This window comes from Syzygium oleosum, unplaced genomic scaffold, assembly GCF_021117445.2.
Source record: "Syzygium oleosum isolate NSW1041296 unplaced genomic scaffold, Sole_v2.1 Sole_v2.16, whole genome shotgun sequence".
NCBI classification, from domain to species: Eukaryota; Viridiplantae; Streptophyta; class Magnoliopsida; order Myrtales; family Myrtaceae; genus Syzygium; species Syzygium oleosum.
The window spans coordinates 1,031,616-1,052,493 of NW_026607500.1; the positions used below are offsets into that span (position 1 = coordinate 1,031,616).

The window sequence follows — 20,878 nt, forward strand, 5'->3', positions numbered from 1 at the left end:
TTGGCACAAGTGCATCAGGTTTATGACTTTTTTTGTAATTTTCCCGAAGACCTCTATATTTTATTGGGATAATTACACCACAAGTCCTAAACCTTAATATGTAGGGAATGCAATTGAGTCCTAAACACTTGATTTGGCTCAATCAAATTCTAAACCTTTACTAAAAAGTTCAATCGAGTCCTAAATTTTCAACTAATTCAACTAAATCTTCGGTTTTTATCATTAAATGCAATTAAGTCCTCAAAATATGTTGAAAAGTACAATTTAAAGATGCCAGATAATCATTTTTTGAGTGACAGGTAGATGATTTATGTATTATTAATCGAAAGGATTTTATTATACTTTTTGAAAGAGTTTAGGATTTAATTGAACCAATTAAAAGATATGTGATGTGATTGCATTCCATATGCAATAAATAAGACTTCTCGTGCAATTTTCCCGATCTTAAACGGATGGAGATTAAACTTCATCAACCAATCTTTGGCCACAAAACTATTAATTTTCCTTTCGAGAAGATGCTTCTTTCTCTCCTCTCGCTCCCGTGTCAAAGTAATTGAAAATCAAGTCCAGATAAGCCTTTCATCAAAATCCTCCTTGCAATGAATAGCAAATTCATTACCATAATTTGCCGGATTAAGTTCGTTTGCGTTTGTTCGGAGAACGTTCCTGTCTATGCAAAGGTAAGAAGCAAAAATTTCCTTTCATCTATTTTAACTTGAAAAAATTAGACGAAGTTGATTCGTCCAAGTGGAGGTAAAGTTTCAACCATTGCACTCTCTAAGTGTTTGATTCAGCCACATGCCTCGAACTTTCCCTTACCAACAAAGCTTTGTTCGTTTTGTCTCAGGACTCTTCAGATTAGCCACTCAGGTATGGCACATTACGACGGTCGTAGCAGCAACGATCTCTCTTTCTTCGAGATGTTCACGGAACAACCTTCACCGTGCCCGGTTTTGCTAATTCTAGGACTGCTGTCATGTTTAATATGCCTGCCAAGGTATGTCTCCTATATCTTATCCGTGAAGTCGACAAGAGAGAACATGGGTTGGATTCTTCCTGCAATTCCATTAGCCATCATGATAATCGTTCATTGTTATTCGACTGCGGATGACCATGAGAAGATGACAGTTTCCGTTGGCTGCCACGATGAGTCGGATGTTGAGGGCTTTCCATGGCGATTGGCTGCTCTCTTGGTTCTTCTGCTATTCTTGGCCAAATTACACAGGAACCAATTTTACTGGAGATGTCTTGCTAAGCAACCGAACGTGATCTTGTTTTACTATGTCCATGCATCCTAAGTGTCCTAGGCCAATCCCTCATTCTTTTTGTTACCATTTTATGAAAGGTGGTCGAGCTCTTAATGCAATTCTGAGTTCAGTGAACAGATGTGATCCAGTACTGTGAATTGCTTGCTTAATTTCTATCCTCATTTTGATTAACAAACTACAAAACTTGGTTTTGGTTATCCTAAAATCAAGGAGTAAAAAGCTACAGATAGTTCTGTCTCGTTGATTTTTTCTACCTGGTGTGGATCCAGTTAGTTTTGGTCCAATTCCACCCTCCTTATTCTCCGCTGTTGAAGCTAGTCAAATGTTGCCAAGCTCTTTCTTTGTATTCATTCACCTATTCATATGGTCCGTGCTGTTAGTTTGAAATATACAACTTCAGACATATTGGTGAAAAAACTAAACAAAGGTTCTAGACATTTGTTTGGAAAAAAGAGAGTTTTCTTCTATATCGCTTAAGTAGATAAGATAAAAGGTAAAATGTTTATGTAAGATTTGAGACTTGTGCAACATGTTTATGTTGTCTCTATATGGTAATGATGTTGGGGTTGCCGAACTTAGGTACACACCGCCGAAGGGCAAATAAGGAATCCCGGCGTGTACTCATCATTGATGATGATGTGTGATTCGGTGATCAGCCGCCGATATTTTCGCTTGGATATAGTCACATATCTGTTTTTGAAGGACGAGAGTGTGATATCTTTGCCAATCATGCTCTGATGATATATCTTGATTTCTGGCTTTCGTTTATTTTAGAGCTCTACCGGCTTGCTTTGTTATTGTGACTTTTGAGATTTCTTATAGATTATTTCGTGTATCATTTTGGTAATAAATGGAAATTTCTTTTGAACAAAAAAAAAACTAGCCACAATTTTGAGTTTCGTAGCTTTCCTTATTGCGTTGATCATGATAAAAAGGTGCATGATTATCCATTTCGTTTGTCACCTTAGTTTCACTTATTAGAGATGTCCAATAGATGGGTAAGATCGATTTCGATTTCAATTCCTATTTAAATATGGGTCGTTTCTATTATAAGATGTCAATTGCAGGTTAGGCCAAATCCACGTTAGCATGGGCTCGTTTTATTTTAGGGTTAATATCACGAAAAACTCTAAACTGGTATATGTATGACAAATTTACCCCAAACTAATTTTTTGACCTCCAAATTGGTACACCTGTTACAAATTTACCCCAAACTAATTTTTTGATTACTGAAAACTCTAAATTGGTACACTTGTGACAAATTTACCCTCTGTTAATTTCTTTTAATTTTGATTAATACCTCGAAAAATCACAAACTGGTACACCTGTGACAAACAGAGGGTAAAACCCCAAAATATAACACCGTCAATTGTCACGTGTCATTCAACTTATCAATTTGACTATAAAATTTAATAAAACTAACAGAGGGGTTAAATTTGTCACACGTGTGTACCGGTTTGGGGTTTTTCTTAGTAAAACAATTAGTTTAGGGTAAATTTATCACATGTGTACCGATTTGGGGTTTTTCACGGTATTAACCCTTTATTTTAAGTTATACATTTTTTGGGATATATGCGGGATTCGGTTCTCGTTGTTGTCAATTTTAGGTTCTTTCGAGTAACGGATAGTTTCAATATAGGTCAATTTTAGTCGGAAACTTTTTATCTGATTTTATTCAATTAGTTTATTATGATGGAATAATAAGGATTCATGGATTACAGGGTAAATTCTTTTTAAGGGTTAATACCACGAAAAACCCCAAGTTGGTACATTTATGACGATTTTACCCCAAACTAATTTTTTGACCACCAAAAACCCCAAACTGGTACACCTTTGACAAATTTACCCTCGGTTTGTTTTCGTTAAATTTTACTGTTAAATTGCTTTGTTAAATGACACGCGACAGTTGACTGATGTTCTGATTTTATGTTTTACCTTCCGTTTGTCACAGGTGTACCAATTTGTGATTTTTTGTGGTATTAATCTAATTTAATAGAAACTAACGGAGGGTAAATTTATCACAAATGTACCAGTTTGGGATTTTTAGTGGTCCAAAAATTAGTTTGGGGTAAAATTGTCACAAGTGTACCAGTTTGGGATTTTTCGTGGTATTAACCCTTCTTTTTATGAGCGATCGAATTGGGGACAAGTATGAAGAACCAGTGAGAAAAGCTTACACGCTTGAGGGACAGTTGTCTGTGTTAATAGAAAAGAAGCTTGGGAAGCTACTTTACAATTCTTTGTTTCCCACTCCTCCGTTCCTTCGAGAGAAATGCTCATGTGATTGTTCTTATTCATGAGAATAACAGCTTGTTTCTGGTCACAAAAAAATAAATAAAAAATAATAAGAAATTATTGTAGGGTCCTCCTTGAAGAATTTGTGGCTCACAATATACGATTATTCTAATAGTAGCCTAAAAACTGTTATGCTGGCAAAATTTTAATCATAGAAAAAACTTGGTGGTATGACCAAAGATGTATCTTTTTCAAAGTTTTACCACGATGATTAATTTATTTATCAGTCAAAGTCGATGAAGAAAAGAAGTTACCAAAGTTTATTCTTTCTCGTTACATTCGCGCATTTGGTTTTTTCCTAGGTTTTTGTTAAGCATTTTCTTGGGAACTTTAGTATCATTGGTGCCAAGAATTCTTTTAATTCCAATTCTAGCTCATCATTTCATGAGTTGATTACGGACAAACCATAGTCAAGAGGGGGTGAATTGGTTGGTGAATTGTGCGGTAGAAGTCGTGAGCACGAACAAATCTATCGATTCTTCTGCTAAATAAGGTAAAGAGTTTTTATTTTTTTTTGGTCGAAAGCAAATTTTATTCAATCAAAAGAGTTAAACATCAGAGCCAACATAATTGGATTCCTGATTAAGCAAATGCAATAGAGCTTGTGGTGATTTGGAAATCCAATTCTATGGAAGGCTGTTAAGTCGTTGGGCCTTGGCAACCCAATTTGCTATAGTATTTTGCCTTTCTATCACAGTGGGCCAGAGTTAAATTAGGAAAATGGCCTAGAAGCTTACGGGCCTTCATGATAAGCACTCTGACTTCTCATAAGCTTTGATATGTCCTCCTCACCGTCTGAACTTAAAGCCTAACTGTCTGACTCCATCACAATGAGTTTGTGTCTTCTGGAGAGAGAAAAATCTAGAGTTTCCACAAAACCTAAGGTTTCAGCTAGTGGTGCGACCATTTCCACTTGGCCGTACTCCATCCTTCCAGCTCTAACAGCCCTAATCAGACTGGAGTTCACCATGCAATTTTTGAAAAGTTACATCGATCGAGGATGCTTTCTTCTACTTGTAGCTATATACGTCTACAGATACAAACAAACCTCACTGCATCTGTCACTCTTCCCTCAGCTAACAATAGAAGAGGATGTAACCTCAATTGAGAAATAAATCAAAGCACAATGAACATATGCGCAATCTTCCCACAAAAAATTGGATGCAGGGAGTAGGAACTATTCTCTTTTCGTCCAACCAACCAACCACCGCTTTGATCTGTATCTAAGAACTCTTGAGTGCCTCCTGACTGTTTGAGGCTTCAATCACATGCATAGTCGTTGGTTTTGCCCGTTCTGACCAGCACAATGTTCATCTACTGAAATTAATGGGGAAAAGTGTCAGAAAAAGTCCTAAACTTATTGCATTGGTGCAAGTTTAGTTCTAAACCTTTTTTGGGTGTCAATTCAGTTCTAAACCTTTTTGACTTTGTGCCAATTTAGTTCTTCCGGCTAATTTTGGCCGAATATTGCTGACGTGGATGCCAGCCCACCTACGTGGCATTGCCGGCGATCACGTGGCCAACTTTTAATAATATTTTAATATTTTTCAAATTTATTTATTTATTTTTAAAATTATTTTTTTTTCCTTTCCTTTCCTTTCTTCTTCCTCTAGCTGGTCGTCGGATTAGCAATCAGCTAGACGGTCCTCGCCGGCCTCGAGCGAGCCTTGCTGGCCACTGGCGAGGCTCAACCTTCACCAGATCCGGCGAGGGCTCGAGCCTTGCCAGCGGCTAGGCGAGGCTCGAGGCGAGGCATGACCTTGCCGGATGGCCATGAGGGCAGCCTTGGGCTAGGCTAGCGAGGGTCGAGCCTTGCCGGCCATGGGTGAGACCCGACCTCACCAGTGGCTAGCGGGGCTCGCCAGAGGCCGGCGAGGCGGATCGGCAACCGACTGGAGGAAGAAGAAAGGGAAAGAATTTTTCAAAAATAAATAAATGTGAAAAATATTAAAATATTATTAAAAGTTATTCACGTTTTTCGCCGGCGGTGCCACGTAGGTCAGCCGGCATCCACGTCAGTAATATCCAATCAAAATTAGCCGGAAGGACTGAATTGGCACAATGACAAAAGGTATAAAACTGAATTGGCACAAAAAAAAGGTTTATGACTAAATTGGTACCAATGTAATAGGTTTGAGACTTTTCTAACACTTTTCCCGAAATTAACGGGTTGTTTTCATAAAAAAAACACGCTTCTTCTGCTACGTAGCTTCTTCTATTTTACCAACATTGGAAAAAACTGCTTCGATTTCCTCTAGGTTTGATTCCGATGGATTACAATGCTTTTTGGCAGTTGTGAAATACCATTTTGATTTGAAATTAACTTGGTATAGAGACTGGGTCTTGAAACTAGGTATGTAGAACATTGCAGGGGCAACTTCTACTTCGTTAGAGTGAGAAACTTCTACTGGTTCGCGGTTCTTCCAGACTTGCTACGATAACTCGTGCTTCAATCTGTTCAACAATAACCATTTGAAATCGTTCAAGTATCATTATGATTCTCAACCTTAATAAGTATTTTGATCTTCTAACTGGTACCTCTGTGCTTCTTCTATCTAAACAAGCTTGTTCTCCTGATGCAAGATCCTTTGACACAAGGAAGATATGGAAATTTGAGTTGCTTTGTTAGAACAATAGAACTTTTTCTCCATGAAAAACCCGCTTTTATTTCTCTCTGTATGTGTGGTTGTTTAGAAGATGAAGATCACTATTTATGTATCACTTAAACAAACTCGTCAGTAACGTAGCACCTCGAATCTCACAAAGTGAAGGGAGGGTCGCCATCTAGTAGTGCCTCAGTCCTTAGATCTTCGCAAATCCTATGTTTGGGTAATTTACGGGATTAAGATACGATCATGAACTTAAATACCATATTAGAGTCACCACCAATCCACTTAGGTAACTAAGTCGATTGTACACCCAAAGGGCTCAAATAGTGATATGAAAGTTAACTAACTTGGTGCACTTGTGAAGGAACTGGTCAAAAGAAAACTTGAGATCTTAGGTCCGACGGTTTAATTTTTTCATGTTGCTAATGGACACTTATAGGCACCATCATAAGGGTATGGGCTTGGAACATCGACCCTGGTGGTGGCTATTAGAACATTTGGCAGATCGTAACACGATATGTGTATGGAACATCAACGCCAGTAATCCGACGGCTTATGTTAGCAAAAATCGATTAGCAACAGAAAAAGTTAGACGAAATGTAACATGGACATTTTAAAAAATGGAGAAACGCTCCACTAGGGATTACAATAGTACGGGGCACGATGAATACTTCCCTGTCCCCACCCTGCCCCCACACAGGTCAAATTTTCCATCCCCGTTCCCACCTCAAAATTTTTTTTCTAAAAGATCAAACAAAAAAATTGGCTGGACAAAAATGTAGTGGAGATTATCTTTGATTAAATATAAGAGTTTAGTTTAAAGGGTGAACTTGAAATAAATCATTTAGTAATATTAATTTAAATGTGACGTAAAATCTAAAAAAGTTAACTATTTTGACAAAAAGTTTCTTATAGAGAGAGAGACTTTGGAGGATAGAAAGTAGGGGTGTGCACTGGACCGATCCAGGAACCGGACTGGACGGGACCGAACTGGCCGGATTTGGACAGTTCCCAATTTTCAAAATTTGGAATCGAAAACAACCAGTTTGGTTACCTTTACCAAAAAAAAAAAAAACAACCAGTTTGGTTACCGTTTCCCTTTGTGGAACTTGACCGGTAATTTTGCTTTTTTCTTTTGTATTTTTTTTCTCTAAACTAAAGAGTAAAGTTAGCAGAAACAAAGGCAAACTCTAGGCCTCTCGGTCTCATAGCTCTCGACTCTCTCGGCTCCCTCACCTCCCTCTCTCATGCCTCCTTACCCCTCGCCTCAGCTTGCCTCCCTTGCGGCCTCATCTCCCTTTCTCGCTCTCGCCTCGTCCTCTCAGCTTGCCTCAGGCCTCAGCTTTGGCTCTCGCTCTCAACTCGCCTCTCAACTCTCGCCTCCGCCTCGTTGCTGCTGACCCTCTACTTCAGCAAAGGGCACGAGTGAAATCAAGTAAAGATTGTAATTTTTGTGAAAAGATATGATTTTTATGCTTGTGAAGGAGGAGGTCGTGGAATGAGGTCGTGGAGGATGTAGTGGAGGAGAAAGGCAAGACCAAAGAAGAGGAAGGGTAGGCTGGAATTATGAAAGAAGGAGAAAGGCGACTGGAACTATGAAAGAATCAAGCTATAAAGAAAAGAGGGTCATGTGCTATTGTAGTCCTTAATATGTGGTTGTTCCTTAATTTGGCCATTGACATTGTGAGACACAGAATGAAATATGAAGTTGCTAAAAATATAGGAATTGGTTTAATTAGGTGATAATTTTATCCATAATGAAGGAATCAACACTTCTTTTCATCCAACAAACGCTATTCTTTTCCTTTTTGTAATGTATTAAACATTAGGCGTAAAGAGACTCACTTGTCATTCCAAAGTTTTTTTTTCCTTTTACCACGGTTCATCCAATCACAACAAAACTCATCCTAAATTATTTAAATTGACACAAAGGAAATAAACGGAAAAAAAAAGAAAGATCACCACTCATTCCGCACAAATCGTATAGCGTCTTGGGGGTGGAGAACAAAAAACCGAAGCTAATCACCAAAAATTCCCCAGAAAACCTGTTTTCCCGGGAAAGTCCACGAAAGCCAGAGAAAAAACAAAACGACGAAAAGGAAAGACAAGAAATGCACGGGGCAGTCCCATTGGTTGCCCTTGATCATTGCTCCCCCCAAAGAAAAGTCGACCCTTCCCTCGACGTACACATGAATCGATCCTCTTTCAGATGCTTGTTGCACCATTTCCTTCACTTGCTCGTCACCCTCGATCTCCACCAGCAATTCGTGGTCTTTACCGGGACTCTCGTACCACATTCTCTTCGGATGAAAGTCGAAACCTTTCACGCCAGCAATCAATCCCTCATATGTCACTGTATCCGAGGCGACCTCTGTTTCCCTCTTTATTTCACCGACAAACTCAAACCCCTCGCTTGACTTCTTTACTCCAAGGTGGAATATGATTCTGAAAGGATGATCGATCTGTGATGCAACGAGTTCAACTCGAGAGTCAAAACATCGTACGTGTTGGATACATAAAGAACCTTATCGCATTACCCCAAATCCAATTCGGCACAAACATAATTCATTAGTTAGAGATAGGCCTAATATTAAATACTTGAATGTCCAGTTGAATATCGGTAATACTTATTTGATTTTTCTTTTATTAACTTGACTTGAACTTTTAAAATGTATGCAACGTAAATTGAAATGGAACATCAAATAAAACTTTTCAAAAAGCGATTTTTTCCACTTTAAATTTTAAGATAGCAACTATTCACTTTCTCTCTAACAATCAAATCAAATTTAGATTACGTCATTTGTGGAACATCTTCTTTATACTGCTATAATAACTCCAAAATGGGGTCATTTCTTTTTTGAATATTATAGTGCTAATCTTTAGCTTCATTAGTTCCTATCGATACGCATAAACTGTCATGTCTGCTACTTCAAATAAGGCTTTATCCATATCTTGACAAGCGTTGCTCCTAAGATTACTTTGTATCTTGCAATTTCAATCTTGCTAACAACAAAAAACGGTATCAAGGTGGTACAGTAAGTAAAATGTCATATTGTCTGACACAAGGAAAATTACAAAAATAGTCCTAAACTTATTGCAATTGTGTCAATTCAGTCCATCCGGCCAAATTTGGCCGGCCGACGCTGACGTGGACGCCGGCCGATGCTGACGTGACAATTTTTAAATATTTTTTTTCGAAGTTTTTAAATATTTTTTTCGAATTTTTTTTCCATCTTCTTCCTGGCCGGTCATCGCCGGATCGGCCAGGGGTTGAGGTTGGCGAGGTTGAGCCTCGCTGTCGGCCGGGAGAGCTCAGCCTCGCCCAACGACGGCGAGGCAGCCTTGATCTAGCTCACCCTTGCCCATCGACGGCGAGGATGAGCCTTGCCATGGTCGGGTGAGCTCGACCTCGCCCTGCAACGGCGAGGCCGCCTAGATCTGGCAAGACCTTGCCGGCCTACCTCGCTAGCCCTTGGCCAGTCCGGTGACAACCGGCCATGAAGAAGATGAAAACAAAAATTCGAAACAAATAAAAAATAAAATCGAAAGAAATAAAAAAATATTAAAAAATTGCCACGTTAGCGCCCGTTAGCCAAAATTGGCCGGATGTACTGAATTGGCACAAATACAAAAGATTTAGGACTGATTGACACAAAAAAAAAAGGTTTAGGACTGAATTGATACAATTGTAATAGGTTTATGACTGTTTTGGTAATTTTCCCGTCGGACACACGACGAAGTCTTTTGCAATCTATCGTATGAAAATTATTCAGAACTTAATAAATTGTACAATCGTTGTCACATGAATGCTAGATTTGGTAAAGCAATGTAGTTATTTTCTGTTCGCTAATGCTAGGCTAGAGTTAGTGGGTATTATTTCCTTTTGTTTTTTATTCCTATTTGTAGATTACCTTACACGGAAGTTTGCCTTCTTAACGTACTAATCCACAAACCACATATAAAAGCACGAAAAAAATCCCCTTTTTTTCTATTTTTTCTATTTTTAAAATTACCGTAATTATATCTGCTTATAGTTATAGACACCAATGGCATAAAAGTTACTGATGATTTGTTTCTGGTAATTTTAATTTAAAATTATTGTTAAGTGATTTACTATATTTGTTGTTTGTTTTGTTTTTAGGTAGTTAGAATTTGGATTAATCTTTTATGGATAAATGAGGAATGAAGTTTAATAATTCATATTTTATGTAACGTGTTTTGATTTTTTTTATTGTTTATTTAATTTTACTTGAAAGTTCCTTGAAATGGTGACTAAGGATTTGTTTGTTCGCGGAAAATGAATGATTTGGAAAATATTTTTCTAAAAATGATTGCTTGTATCGCTTACAAAAATGAATGAACTAAAAGTTTTTTCATTGTCCATGAAAATGTTTAGATATAATTTGTTGTCGATAATGAAAATATTTTTTATTGACTAATTATATTGAGTAATATAAACGAACGGAGCCTAAAAGACATCTCTTTCTTAGTATTGGGTGATGAAACAAAAAAGAAATAGAAACCAATAAAAAAAGAATTGGCTGGTTCTAGGTCTATAGGATTAGGTCCGGGTGCCAAAATTTGGAAACCGGCTCTGAACAGGATGGGTTCCAAATCTAGAATCCATCAACTCTGGAATCGGTCATCTTTAGTTTCTAACTTTTCATTATACCCGATGGCTTGAAAGGTTTACACTGCTTCTTTCTTACTTGTTACTTCTTATCATTGCTCTTTTTAATTCCAATCCCTCTTCTACCCACATCTTGATGATATGCTGATGTGAAAAGTTCGTACTATATTAATGGAAGAGGCAAAAATAAACATTCTACTTATTCATACCCGAGAGGCCAACAAATTTGAAGGGGACAACATAATATCAAACATACGTACCATGAATTAGCCACCCCTTGTTCATTATTCATTTTCCCAAGCCGACACGTCCTTGAATCTAATGAGTTCTATTATTTTTCTTTTGTATGCTATGATCAAATCATTTGACATCATTTCTCCACACTCTCATTAATGCAATAAACAAATAAAATAAACTATTACTAACGTATAATCTTGAATTTGTGCATTAACTATGCTGATTGCAAATTTAAAAAAAAAAAGTAGACAAAGACATATGATGTCTTTGAAATCTATAATTTGTAATCAATTGTCTAATATCTCTCATCTGTGCACGCAGTTTTGATGAATTGATACTTAGAGAATGATTAGATGAGTTTACTGGCAATTTTGAAGAACCAAAACTAAATTATCCAACACCAAAAAGGCAAGTAGAGATAAGTGACTGAAATAATTGCAACCTAAATAATTAAAGTACATCGGAAAATGGGAACCTTAAAAGAGGGAGGAAAGATTGCTTCAGGAACCGAAAACATCCAACACCAAGAAAGGAGGATACCGTGTGGCTAAAGTAAGGAGGAAGTTTCTAATATATAACGCTTTCCTTTAAATTTTATTCCTTCCTTTACTAGCACAGGAGTACATATTTATAGTCTACTCATGTTTATTTTACGTATTGTTTTATTAGATACTAACAAAATACAAGAACCTGTATAAGACATACATTTTTACTGTTCATTAAGAATTTTCTCTTTCAAAAAATTATTTGCCTAATTTTTTTAGCTCTTTAAAGACTTTGGAATGCTTAACAGACGATAAGTAATCTATTACTGAAAGTAATGGGCAGAGATATTTGATGGAAGTTCCGAATTAGACAAAGTCCTTATTTATCTAAGGATTAATATCACCAAAAACTCCAAATCGGTACACATGTGACAAATTTACCAAAAATTATTTTTTGACCATCAAAAATCTTAAACTGGTACACCTATAACAAATTTACCTTAAGCTAATTTTTTGACCACAGAAAACCCAAACTGGTACATTTGTGACAAATTTACCCTCTATTAAATTAGATTAATATCACAAAAAATCACAAAATTGTACACCTATGACAAACGGAGGGTAAAACCCCTAACTGGTATATTCGTCAACAGTTACGTGTCATCCAACTTAGTAATTTGATGGTAAAATTTAATGTAAACTAACAGAAGGTAAAATTGTCACAGGTGTACCAGTTTGGTGATTTTTCGTGATAAAAGAATTAGTTTAGAGTAAATTTATCATAGGTGTACCAATTTAGGGTTTTTCGTGGTATTAACCCTTTATCTAATTAATATATGAACTATAACACCTATGGTCGGCCTTATATTAATCATTACAGGTAATTGCTCAAAATCCCCCTTGAACTTTAGCTCCCTTGCACGATGCTCTACATTTTGAAAATGTCATATTACTCTCCCAAACTTTGGCACTGCTACAAGATAGCAAGCAAACTTTGAAAGTTATAGATTACTGCCCAAACTTTCAGTGTTGTTTTAGCCATTACTTTTTTCCATTTGTGTGGCTGTTAAATGTTAATTGAAAATGGAGTAACTCACTATGAATAGAATAACATCTACAACATTTATGAAGTGAAGAAAATAGAGAATGATGCAAGATTAATAAAATCAGTTAAGAAAATTTGGTCAAGAAAAATGAGTTAGTCCATTTTTTTGGGTTACAATAATGAGTTCCTACTTACAGAAACCGGGTACAACCCCGTTCTCAGAGGTGGGGGATTCAAACATCCTACCTCCCCATTCCCATAGGAATGATGGCTACCAGGGCAATGCCCTAGGGGTATGAGTTGGTCTTAACGGTTATACAGTCTAAAAAACTAATGGATGCATCATAAATCAAAGTTTTTTTTGGTGGGACGAAAGTGGGGGTTAATCTATAACTTTTCAAAGTTTGTAGTTTGTGCAATCGTGTCAAAGTTCAAGAGGGCAATCATTGTTAGACATGGTGCCATCAAAATAAAACATCCCATATTACATAATATCCAACACTCATTTATATAACTAGCAATAAGTTTAAAATTATAATACTTTCATTTGTGTGTTTAATTAATTGGCAAAAACCACCAAAAATCCTAAACTATGCCCACTATGACACCTTTATTCTAAATTCTTTTCCATGACACAAAAAATCCCAAACTTGTACCTATGTGATATATTTACCCTCCTCAAATTTTTTCGATGAGAACCATTAAAAACCTGTCTACATTGACCATAAAAAGCAAATAGTGTTGACATGGCGCCACGTGGCTTAAGTGAAATAAAAATAACATTATTTTGGCTGAAAAATCATCTAATGGAACTTTGACGAAGGGTAAATGTGTCATATAGGTACAAGTTTGAGGTTTTTTTATGTCACAAGAAATTTTTTAAAATAAATGTATCACAGTGAGCATAGTTTGAGATTTTTGATGTTACAAAAAGTTCAGGGTAAACATGTCATAGTTGGTATAATTTGAGGTTTTTTGTGACTTTTTTCCCTTATTTAATTTGAGCAAAACAACATCTCAAATTTCAAGATTATGTTGAAGGAACACTAATTTATTTGAAATTATTTAAAGATCATCTCTAATAAATTTTCGTCATTGGATTAGAACCTACATTTTCGTCCAATTAAATTTCAGAATAATATTTAACTTTTTACAATTTATGTTGTTTTGTCGAATTATAGCATCAAAATGAAATTAGAACAATTCATGCATTCACAAATGTGTACTGTATATTGATGAAGAAGAAATCGCACCTTATTTGAGGTACCCTGAAGAATGTCCTCCCTGTAACGCTTAAAAGAGAATCTAGATTGGTAGAATTGGGTAGAATCTTTGATAAAGTCTCCGCACCCTTGTACTGTGACGAGGCAATCATCTGGTATATTTGGGCTTGTTTTATCAATCAACCTTCTCAATGACATGCACTCTTCGACCACCAGCCATTTCAGAGACTCTAGCTCGTTCACGCCCTCAACATTAGTGAGTGCATTGCACTTTCGGATTGCCAAATCCTCCAGTTTCTTCAAGTATGATAACCCATCTATTCTAGACAGCGATTCACACATAGAAATGTTTAAGCATTCCAATGATTCCGAAAGACCTGCAAATTTTATCTCCACTAGATCTGGGCAAGATGACACACACGCTTGCCGTAGCATCCTTGATTCCATAGGAATGGATAAATTCTGAAGCAGTTTACAACTATCAACAGTTAAGTTCTCCAGTCGGGGAAGTCCATTGAGTGGTATATCTTCCACTTCACCATAATACAACTCTAAAGTCGACAAATTACTCAATCTCAAGTAGGAGGGATGTAACTCTGCCCAACTGAAGCTAAAAACTTTTAAATCCAATTTTAGCAGAGAGGACGGAAGCTGCATGAGGGTTTCTTGGTTTAGGTCAGACAAAGTAAGCTCTTCCAGATGAGAAAGAGAAGCCAACTCTTGAGGTGCAAGAACCTTAAGCAGATTTAACTCTAACTTTTTCAATCTAGATAACATGCCAATCCACCTTATGTTGCATCCTCTTATTAGGTTTGATTTGCCTGTATTACGAGAGCCATCACTCAGTAGCAGCTCAACCAAATTAGTAAGGTTTGACAGATTAGGGACAGAGAGCAATGACTCAGATCTAAGAAGAAGACAGGTCAAACTTTTGGGAAGCTCCGGCAACTCTTGAATCCCATGACAATCTCTTAAGTTTAGTGTTTGGAGGTGATGAAGCATGTTGATTGTCCTTGGAATTCCACAAATACGGGTGCGCTCTAAATTTAGGATCCTTAAAGATGACAATTCTCCAATTCCAACAGGAATTTCGCCGATCATTTCATCACGCCCAGAGAAATCTAGCTCTTCAAGATTTTCCAATATGTTGATGCCACTAGGTAATTGCCAAACATGATGCTCCGAATAAGTAAATTCTTTCGACAATTCTCCGATTCCATCAGGAATTTCGCCATTCATTTCATCACACCCAAAGAGATCCAACTCTCCAAGATTTTCCAAAATGTTGATGCCGCTAGGAAACTGCCAAACATGATGCTCCGAATAGGAAAATTCTTTTGAAAGACGCAATACGCGTAATGATTTTAAGTTTCCAATGGAGTTGGGAAGGTCACTTATCCTCATGTTTTCCATAAGAAAAGACTCAAGTTTCACAAGTCGTTTGATGGAGTTTGGAATTTTAGCAATACCCGTACGTGATAAATCTAACTCTACCAATGAGGTTAAATTCCCAAGTGAGTTTGGAAGTTCTCTTAACTTACAACATCGCCTCAAGGAGAAGCGCTTAAGCTTCACTAGTGCCCCCACTTCGTCAGGCAAATTTGTAAGATCCATGCACCCTTCAATCTCTAACTCAATCAACGATTGTAGATCTCCAATGAAGTTTTGAATTCTCTTTAGCCTATTGCAGCGTGCAAGGGTCAACCTCTCTAAACCCAAGCATTTAGAGAAGTCTGGGATTGTCGTTATGCCATCACACTTAGTAAGAGATAGAACCTTCAAATTTTGTGCCCTCTGCAAAAAGGCATGGTGCGTCAAGCATAAGAACTATTCTATAGTACACATTGGAACTCTTAGACTAGAATTAAAACATGTAATTTACCTTGATCAAGTCCCATGCTTTTGAATCATTGGTGAAGTCATTCATGCCAAGTTTAAAAACCACGAGATGTACCAAATACATATTGTATGCCCCGAAACCCTGACGAGGAGGATGCCAAGAAATCCATCTCAACTTTGAACGACACTCTGCAAAGTCCCCGGTATAAGTTCCTTCGCATAACTTGAGGCATCTTAGGTTTTGTAACCTTTGAAACTCTTCATTTTTAATCTCTATGGAGTCATACAGTCCATCTATCTCAAGCGCTTGAACCTTGTCCTTCTCCTGCAAGTGAAATTTCACAATTATATGAAGAAGTTTGTCAACTTCCACCCACTATGTTTTATCAACTTGTATGAGCAGGAAGAAAATGACAAAGATCCTAAACAAAAGAGGAATAATTAATCCCGGGATATACAACTTCTATTTGAAAATGAGACGTTTCTTACTTACCTCTCTAGTTCGTATAATTTCGAGAGCTTCTTTTGCAATCCACAACCTACTCTGCTTTCCAAGGTCACTTGGACTTTCTTGACGGACAATTTGCCTTCCTAGGTCTATTAGTTGATCATGCATCCAGAACTTATCATTGTCCAATATCTTTACTAAGCAACGACTGGTAAGGACATCAATTCCTCTTTCCGGATAAGATTGACAATCAGCCCACATGTAAATTGCATCGGTCTTTGTCTCATTGAGAAAGAAGCATGCTATATCGAGAAAAATTTGTTTTTGATATTCATCTAGGTCATCATAGCTAATCTTCAACTTCTCTAGAATCGCTTTTTCAGGTACATTCTTTAACCTAACCATCGTCTCTTCCCAAAATGCTTTATCTTTCCGATTAAGTAATGAACCTGTCACTTTAATAGCCAATGGAAGCCCTCCCATACTTGAGATAATTTCACTTGAAATCCCATGATAATCATCCGAAGGAAAGTCTTTGCCAAAGGCATGTCTACAAAAAAGCTGAAGTGCAAGACCATCATTCATCTTTAGCATCTCATAAGGTAGAATTTCACCTTTAAATCCCTCAACTTTCAGAATAGACGTGCTTCTTGTTGTAATGATAAGCCTAGATCCTGAATGTAATGAACTATTCCCTGTTAGTTCTCTAATGTGCTCTTTATTATCAACATCATCTAGAACCACAAGGACCTTCTTAGTGCAGAGTATTTCTCCAATCCTCCTCATTCCTTGTTCAATATCCCTCAATTTTTCAGCAGATTCAGAACCAACAATGTCTGAAACTAATTTCTTCTGCAATTGGGCTATGCCCTCCTTGTTCGACGAGCTTTCTCGAACATCCTCAAGGAAGCTACAACACTTTCCAAAGTGGGAAGATAGATTATTGAATATGACCTTGGCAACAGTCGTCTTACCGATGCCACCCATTCCATAAATTACAATGAGCCTTACATCACGATGGTTGACATCTAATAACTCTGTCAAGTCTTTTACCCGATCATCAAGTCCAACTAAATATTCAGTCACTGGTTTTTGTTTTATCTCCAACTTCTCCAGAACCTTTTCAACAATCAATTTGACAGTTGTTGCTTGGCTGCCATGTACAAAAGCGCTTTCATTAGTTGTCTCAATTAATTTCATACCCATGCATCATGAACGACATATGAATATACCGAAGGATTGGTATAGGCTAATTTAGTAGAATTCACTGAATACGTTTTTCATATATGATTACAGAAATTTCTCAATACTATAGTATCATTTTACATGATGGCAATAGTTACCAAGTGGCTACAATATCGTGCATAGGCAAACTTTCAGCATTTATAGCTAAGCCTAGAAAAAATTTCAGCACTCATAATAGGTGCCAAAAAACATAATCTTGAAACCTGTAACTGTTTCCCAACGTAAGCTGTATAGCCGTTCTAACATTTGTACCGCTTTAACTTATGCATATAAGTCTTCAATGGATCTGATTATGTAAAATAAATTGGCATTTAAAGAGCCGTGTCACATTAAGATTTGTTCAAAATTGAAAATTGAGAGACCCAGCTTCTATGGGGTCAACTTGATAATTAAGGAATGAAGACATATGTTAATTAGGCGCACAACAAAGGTTTAATTCTCCAAACAATGCAATGTTTGGACCACTCTCCTGAGCTTTGGCTTACATCTTACTTGGTCCACTCATTTGGCAGGATAAGTCATGGTTTCCAAGTTTACCTATTTAAGTTAAACTTTCTTGTCAATCTAAAAACCAAATGGAGAGGCCTGTCAGTTTGCCAATAACTATGTCAATTGGTTATAATCCAAGATTCTCAAGCGGTATGTTGGGCCCATGGACCACATAATCCAAAAGCATAAGAGATTGTCTACTCTTAAAAAATTGTGCAAAAACAGCTCATTTACATTGAATCTGTCGCCCTAACTTATTAATCAAATTTACCAGTTTTTTTTGTATCAAAATTACCCTCACCACTCTCCTTGACTTATCACCATCGACCTTTAGCCGCCGCCAGCCTCGGTCCTTAGCAGTAATAGCAATTTTAATGAGCTATTCAGCGCTGTCTAATTGTCGGTGCTCACACCCGCGCGAAGTTCAGCACCCCCTTCAATTCATGTCCCTTCTTTCTATCTCTACGTCTCTCTCTCCCACCACTCGCGTGAGTGGCCACACCAATCGGAGGCCTCCGTCGCCAACGGTCGTCGCCTCTGGCCTGGACCAGACCGAAGTTGCCTGGCCTCGATGTGGACCTCCCCGCGAGCTCTGCATTGCTCGAGGTCCCGAGATGACAATCTGTCACTATTTACATGCTCTCAGGATGCTCTCACTTTTATGGAATATTTAGACATGATTTTTCTTTACAGAATCTTAGTTTCTTTCTGTAATTGGTGTTTCTTGAGGAGCACTTAGAAATATGCAAAATAAAGTTAGCACCAGATGGGATCTCTGATTTTTTTTTTCAGTCTTTCCCAGTAAATGGAAACTAATACTCTCATCACAAGGGTAAATAGAATTTCTGGATTGAGATTTTTATCTAATGCCAATTGTAGATTTTGATAAGTGAGGACCCCGAATTAATATATACGAAATCTGGAGTTGATTTTGGTGATTATCCAAATTAATATTTGCAAATGGGTGCTCTTGAATATTATGTAGCCTAACGAAACACTGAAGAGAAAAAATGGTTAAAAGCAATATGTAGGTCCATGTCATTAAAGTTATTGACATCGTAGGGGAAAACTTTAGGGAAGATCGTAAAAGCAGAGCATGTAAAGTTGAATGAAAGCAGCAATTGGAGGTAGTTTTCAATATTTTTTTTTTGGTTAAATAGTTTTCAATATTTGCCGTTAAGCAAAAAGTTAAAAAAATCATTTGATAGGGCAACGTTGTATTTCCTAAAAACGAAAATAGCATAATTAAAGTATTACCTTTGGTCTTTTTTCACGATCCATCCCTTGATTTCATCTGCCTCTGCAAGAGCCTCTCTCCACGCTTGGACTTCATTAGGAAACTCCTTCTCGTGCTTCAAAAAGGCTTCCCTATAGTGTGGAGTCTTAAGTTTCACATCCTCGGGTTCCACGTTGAAAAAAATGGGAAAGATACTTTTTTTACCCTTTGACTTAGACACGCTTTCTACCATATGGACAAGCTCACGGAGGCACCATTTACTGGAAGCATAAGTCTGAGAGAAGATAGATATGTAGATTATCGAGTCGTCGATAGCACATAGAAGGTTCTCACCAATCACTTCGCCGAAGCGGAGTTCATCATCGTCCCTAAATACGTGGACTCCGGCATCTACCAAGCCGTGGTATAGGAAGTCTGTGAATCCATAACGAGTATCAGGTCCTCTAAAACTCAAGAACACTTGATACTTACCTCCTAATGCACGTGCAGCATCACTACTCCTTTCGATCTCTGAGTTTGCCATAGCAAGGAAGCTTATTACTTCTAGACCCCTCTCTCCCCCCCCTCTCTCTCTCTCTCTCTCTCTCTCTCTCTCTCAAGAAAAAGGTTGGTGTGTGTGGGTTTAGCTGAGAAGTTGAGGTTTTCAATATGAACTAGCCAAATGAATGAGTCACCCCTCACCAGCAAAAAAGTGAAGACCAAGACTTTGGTCTTCGGTGGTTGGCTCACTTTAAGATCAAAGTAGCTTTTTAAAAAAGTAGGAGTCTATGAATCATGAAGAGTGTTGGGGTCTCTAAAACTCAAGAATATTTGGTACTTATCTCTTAATGCGAGTGCAACATCACTACTCCTTTCGACTTGTCAAAACATGTCTTAAGTTTGAGCCCATAAGCAAACCAGATGCAAAATTGTATGTAAAAATCTGACTCGTAATTTTGACATACTCGAATGAGGTATTTGTTAAGGTGTGGTTCATACTCCTCAGCAATAGGATAACAAAGGGGTCTCACTCCGGCGGGGGTCGCGGGGGCAGTGCTCCCAAGCCGCTAGAGGGCTTTTATAATTTGATTGGAGTAGGTTTTCTAAAAAGAAGTTTCCTATTTTGAACCAAATTATTGCATATATATATTCTCTTTTTCTTGTAATTAAGAGATGTATACGAGGGGTGCGGGGTGCTAATTATAGTGGAATCCTTAGCTGAATGTAGCCCTAGTTTAAGGGTGAATCAGGATACAACATTGCATTTCAATTTTTTTCTCGCTTTTGCTCTTTATTTTTTTTTGTGATTGTGCAGCGAATCCTAATAGTGCCGATTTGCAAAATCCACATTGGATTTGGATTGTTTCTTGGAGAGAAAAATACAAGCACACAATGTTGACTCATTTAATGCAGCATGTGGAGCTCACTTAAGGAGCTGTCACGCGTGGATCTTTGTTGTCTCCAAATCTGGGTGGAGCTCCCTCTCTTTTGTTTTTATTTCAAGGCACAACATGGACTTCTGGCCTTGAGAAATAATTGAAGTTCTTGTCTACAAGCTCTCTTGCTCTTCTTTCCAGCTGGGAGAGCATGTAACGTGGGCCACTTTGATTGATTGATCAAATAAATAAACAAAAAGAAAGTTGGTGATGGCTTCTTTCACCGAGAAGTCACGATAGTTGCAAGAATGGAAGGCGTCTCTTGGTTGTAAATAGAGGGAGAGCCATTGTGGTTGAAGTGTGCCTTGGTGCACCGAAATAGAGAGGGTGGTTTACTTGAGTTTGTTCATTGTAATTACATCCGACTGATTTAGCCAAGTAAATTCTTGCGACTAGAATTTATATAATTTATT

At 37.5% G+C, this 20,878-nt stretch overlaps 1 protein-coding gene and 1 long non-coding RNA gene across 2 annotated transcripts; one reads left to right on the plus strand and one right to left on the minus strand.

Moving 5' to 3' along the window:
• Positions 1-508: 508 nt before the first annotated feature.
• Positions 509-1,382, plus strand: LOC130140173 (uncharacterized). Its single transcript, XR_008818184.1, has 2 exons — positions 509-680; positions 858-1,382. It is a non-coding gene; the product is annotated as an uncharacterized LOC130140173 (long non-coding RNA).
• A 6,706-nt stretch (positions 1,383-8,088) lies between these two features.
• On the minus strand, positions 8,089-19,700 carry LOC115686946 (TMV resistance protein N-like). The gene is made up of 5 exons (XM_030612376.2): positions 19,071-19,700; positions 16,125-17,232; positions 15,675-15,956; positions 13,823-15,586; positions 8,089-8,634 (listed from the first exon to the last, which is right to left on the minus strand). Exons 1-5 carry the CDS (start codon positions 19,571-19,573, stop codon positions 8,191-8,193), a joined length of 4,101 nt encoding a protein of 1,366 aa, XP_030468236.1. The 5' UTR covers positions 19,574-19,700; the 3' UTR covers positions 8,089-8,190.
• Between the last annotated feature and the right edge of the window lie 1,178 nt (positions 19,701-20,878).

Bases quoted from the DNA above. Each gene is read 5' to 3' on its own strand.
- LOC115686946 (XM_030612376.2), bottom strand. From the start codon at position 19,573: ATGGCAAACTCAGAGATCGAAAGGAGTAGTGATGCTGCACGTGCATTA. The intron at 15,957-16,124 runs GTAAGTAAGAAA...TTTCACTTGCAG, and splicing joins AAATTATACGAACTAGAGAG to GAGAAGGACAAGGTTCAAGC. The intron at 15,587-15,674 runs GTAAATTACATG...GCCTTTTTGCAG, and splicing joins AAGCATGGGACTTGATCAAG to AGGGCACAAAATTTGAAGGT.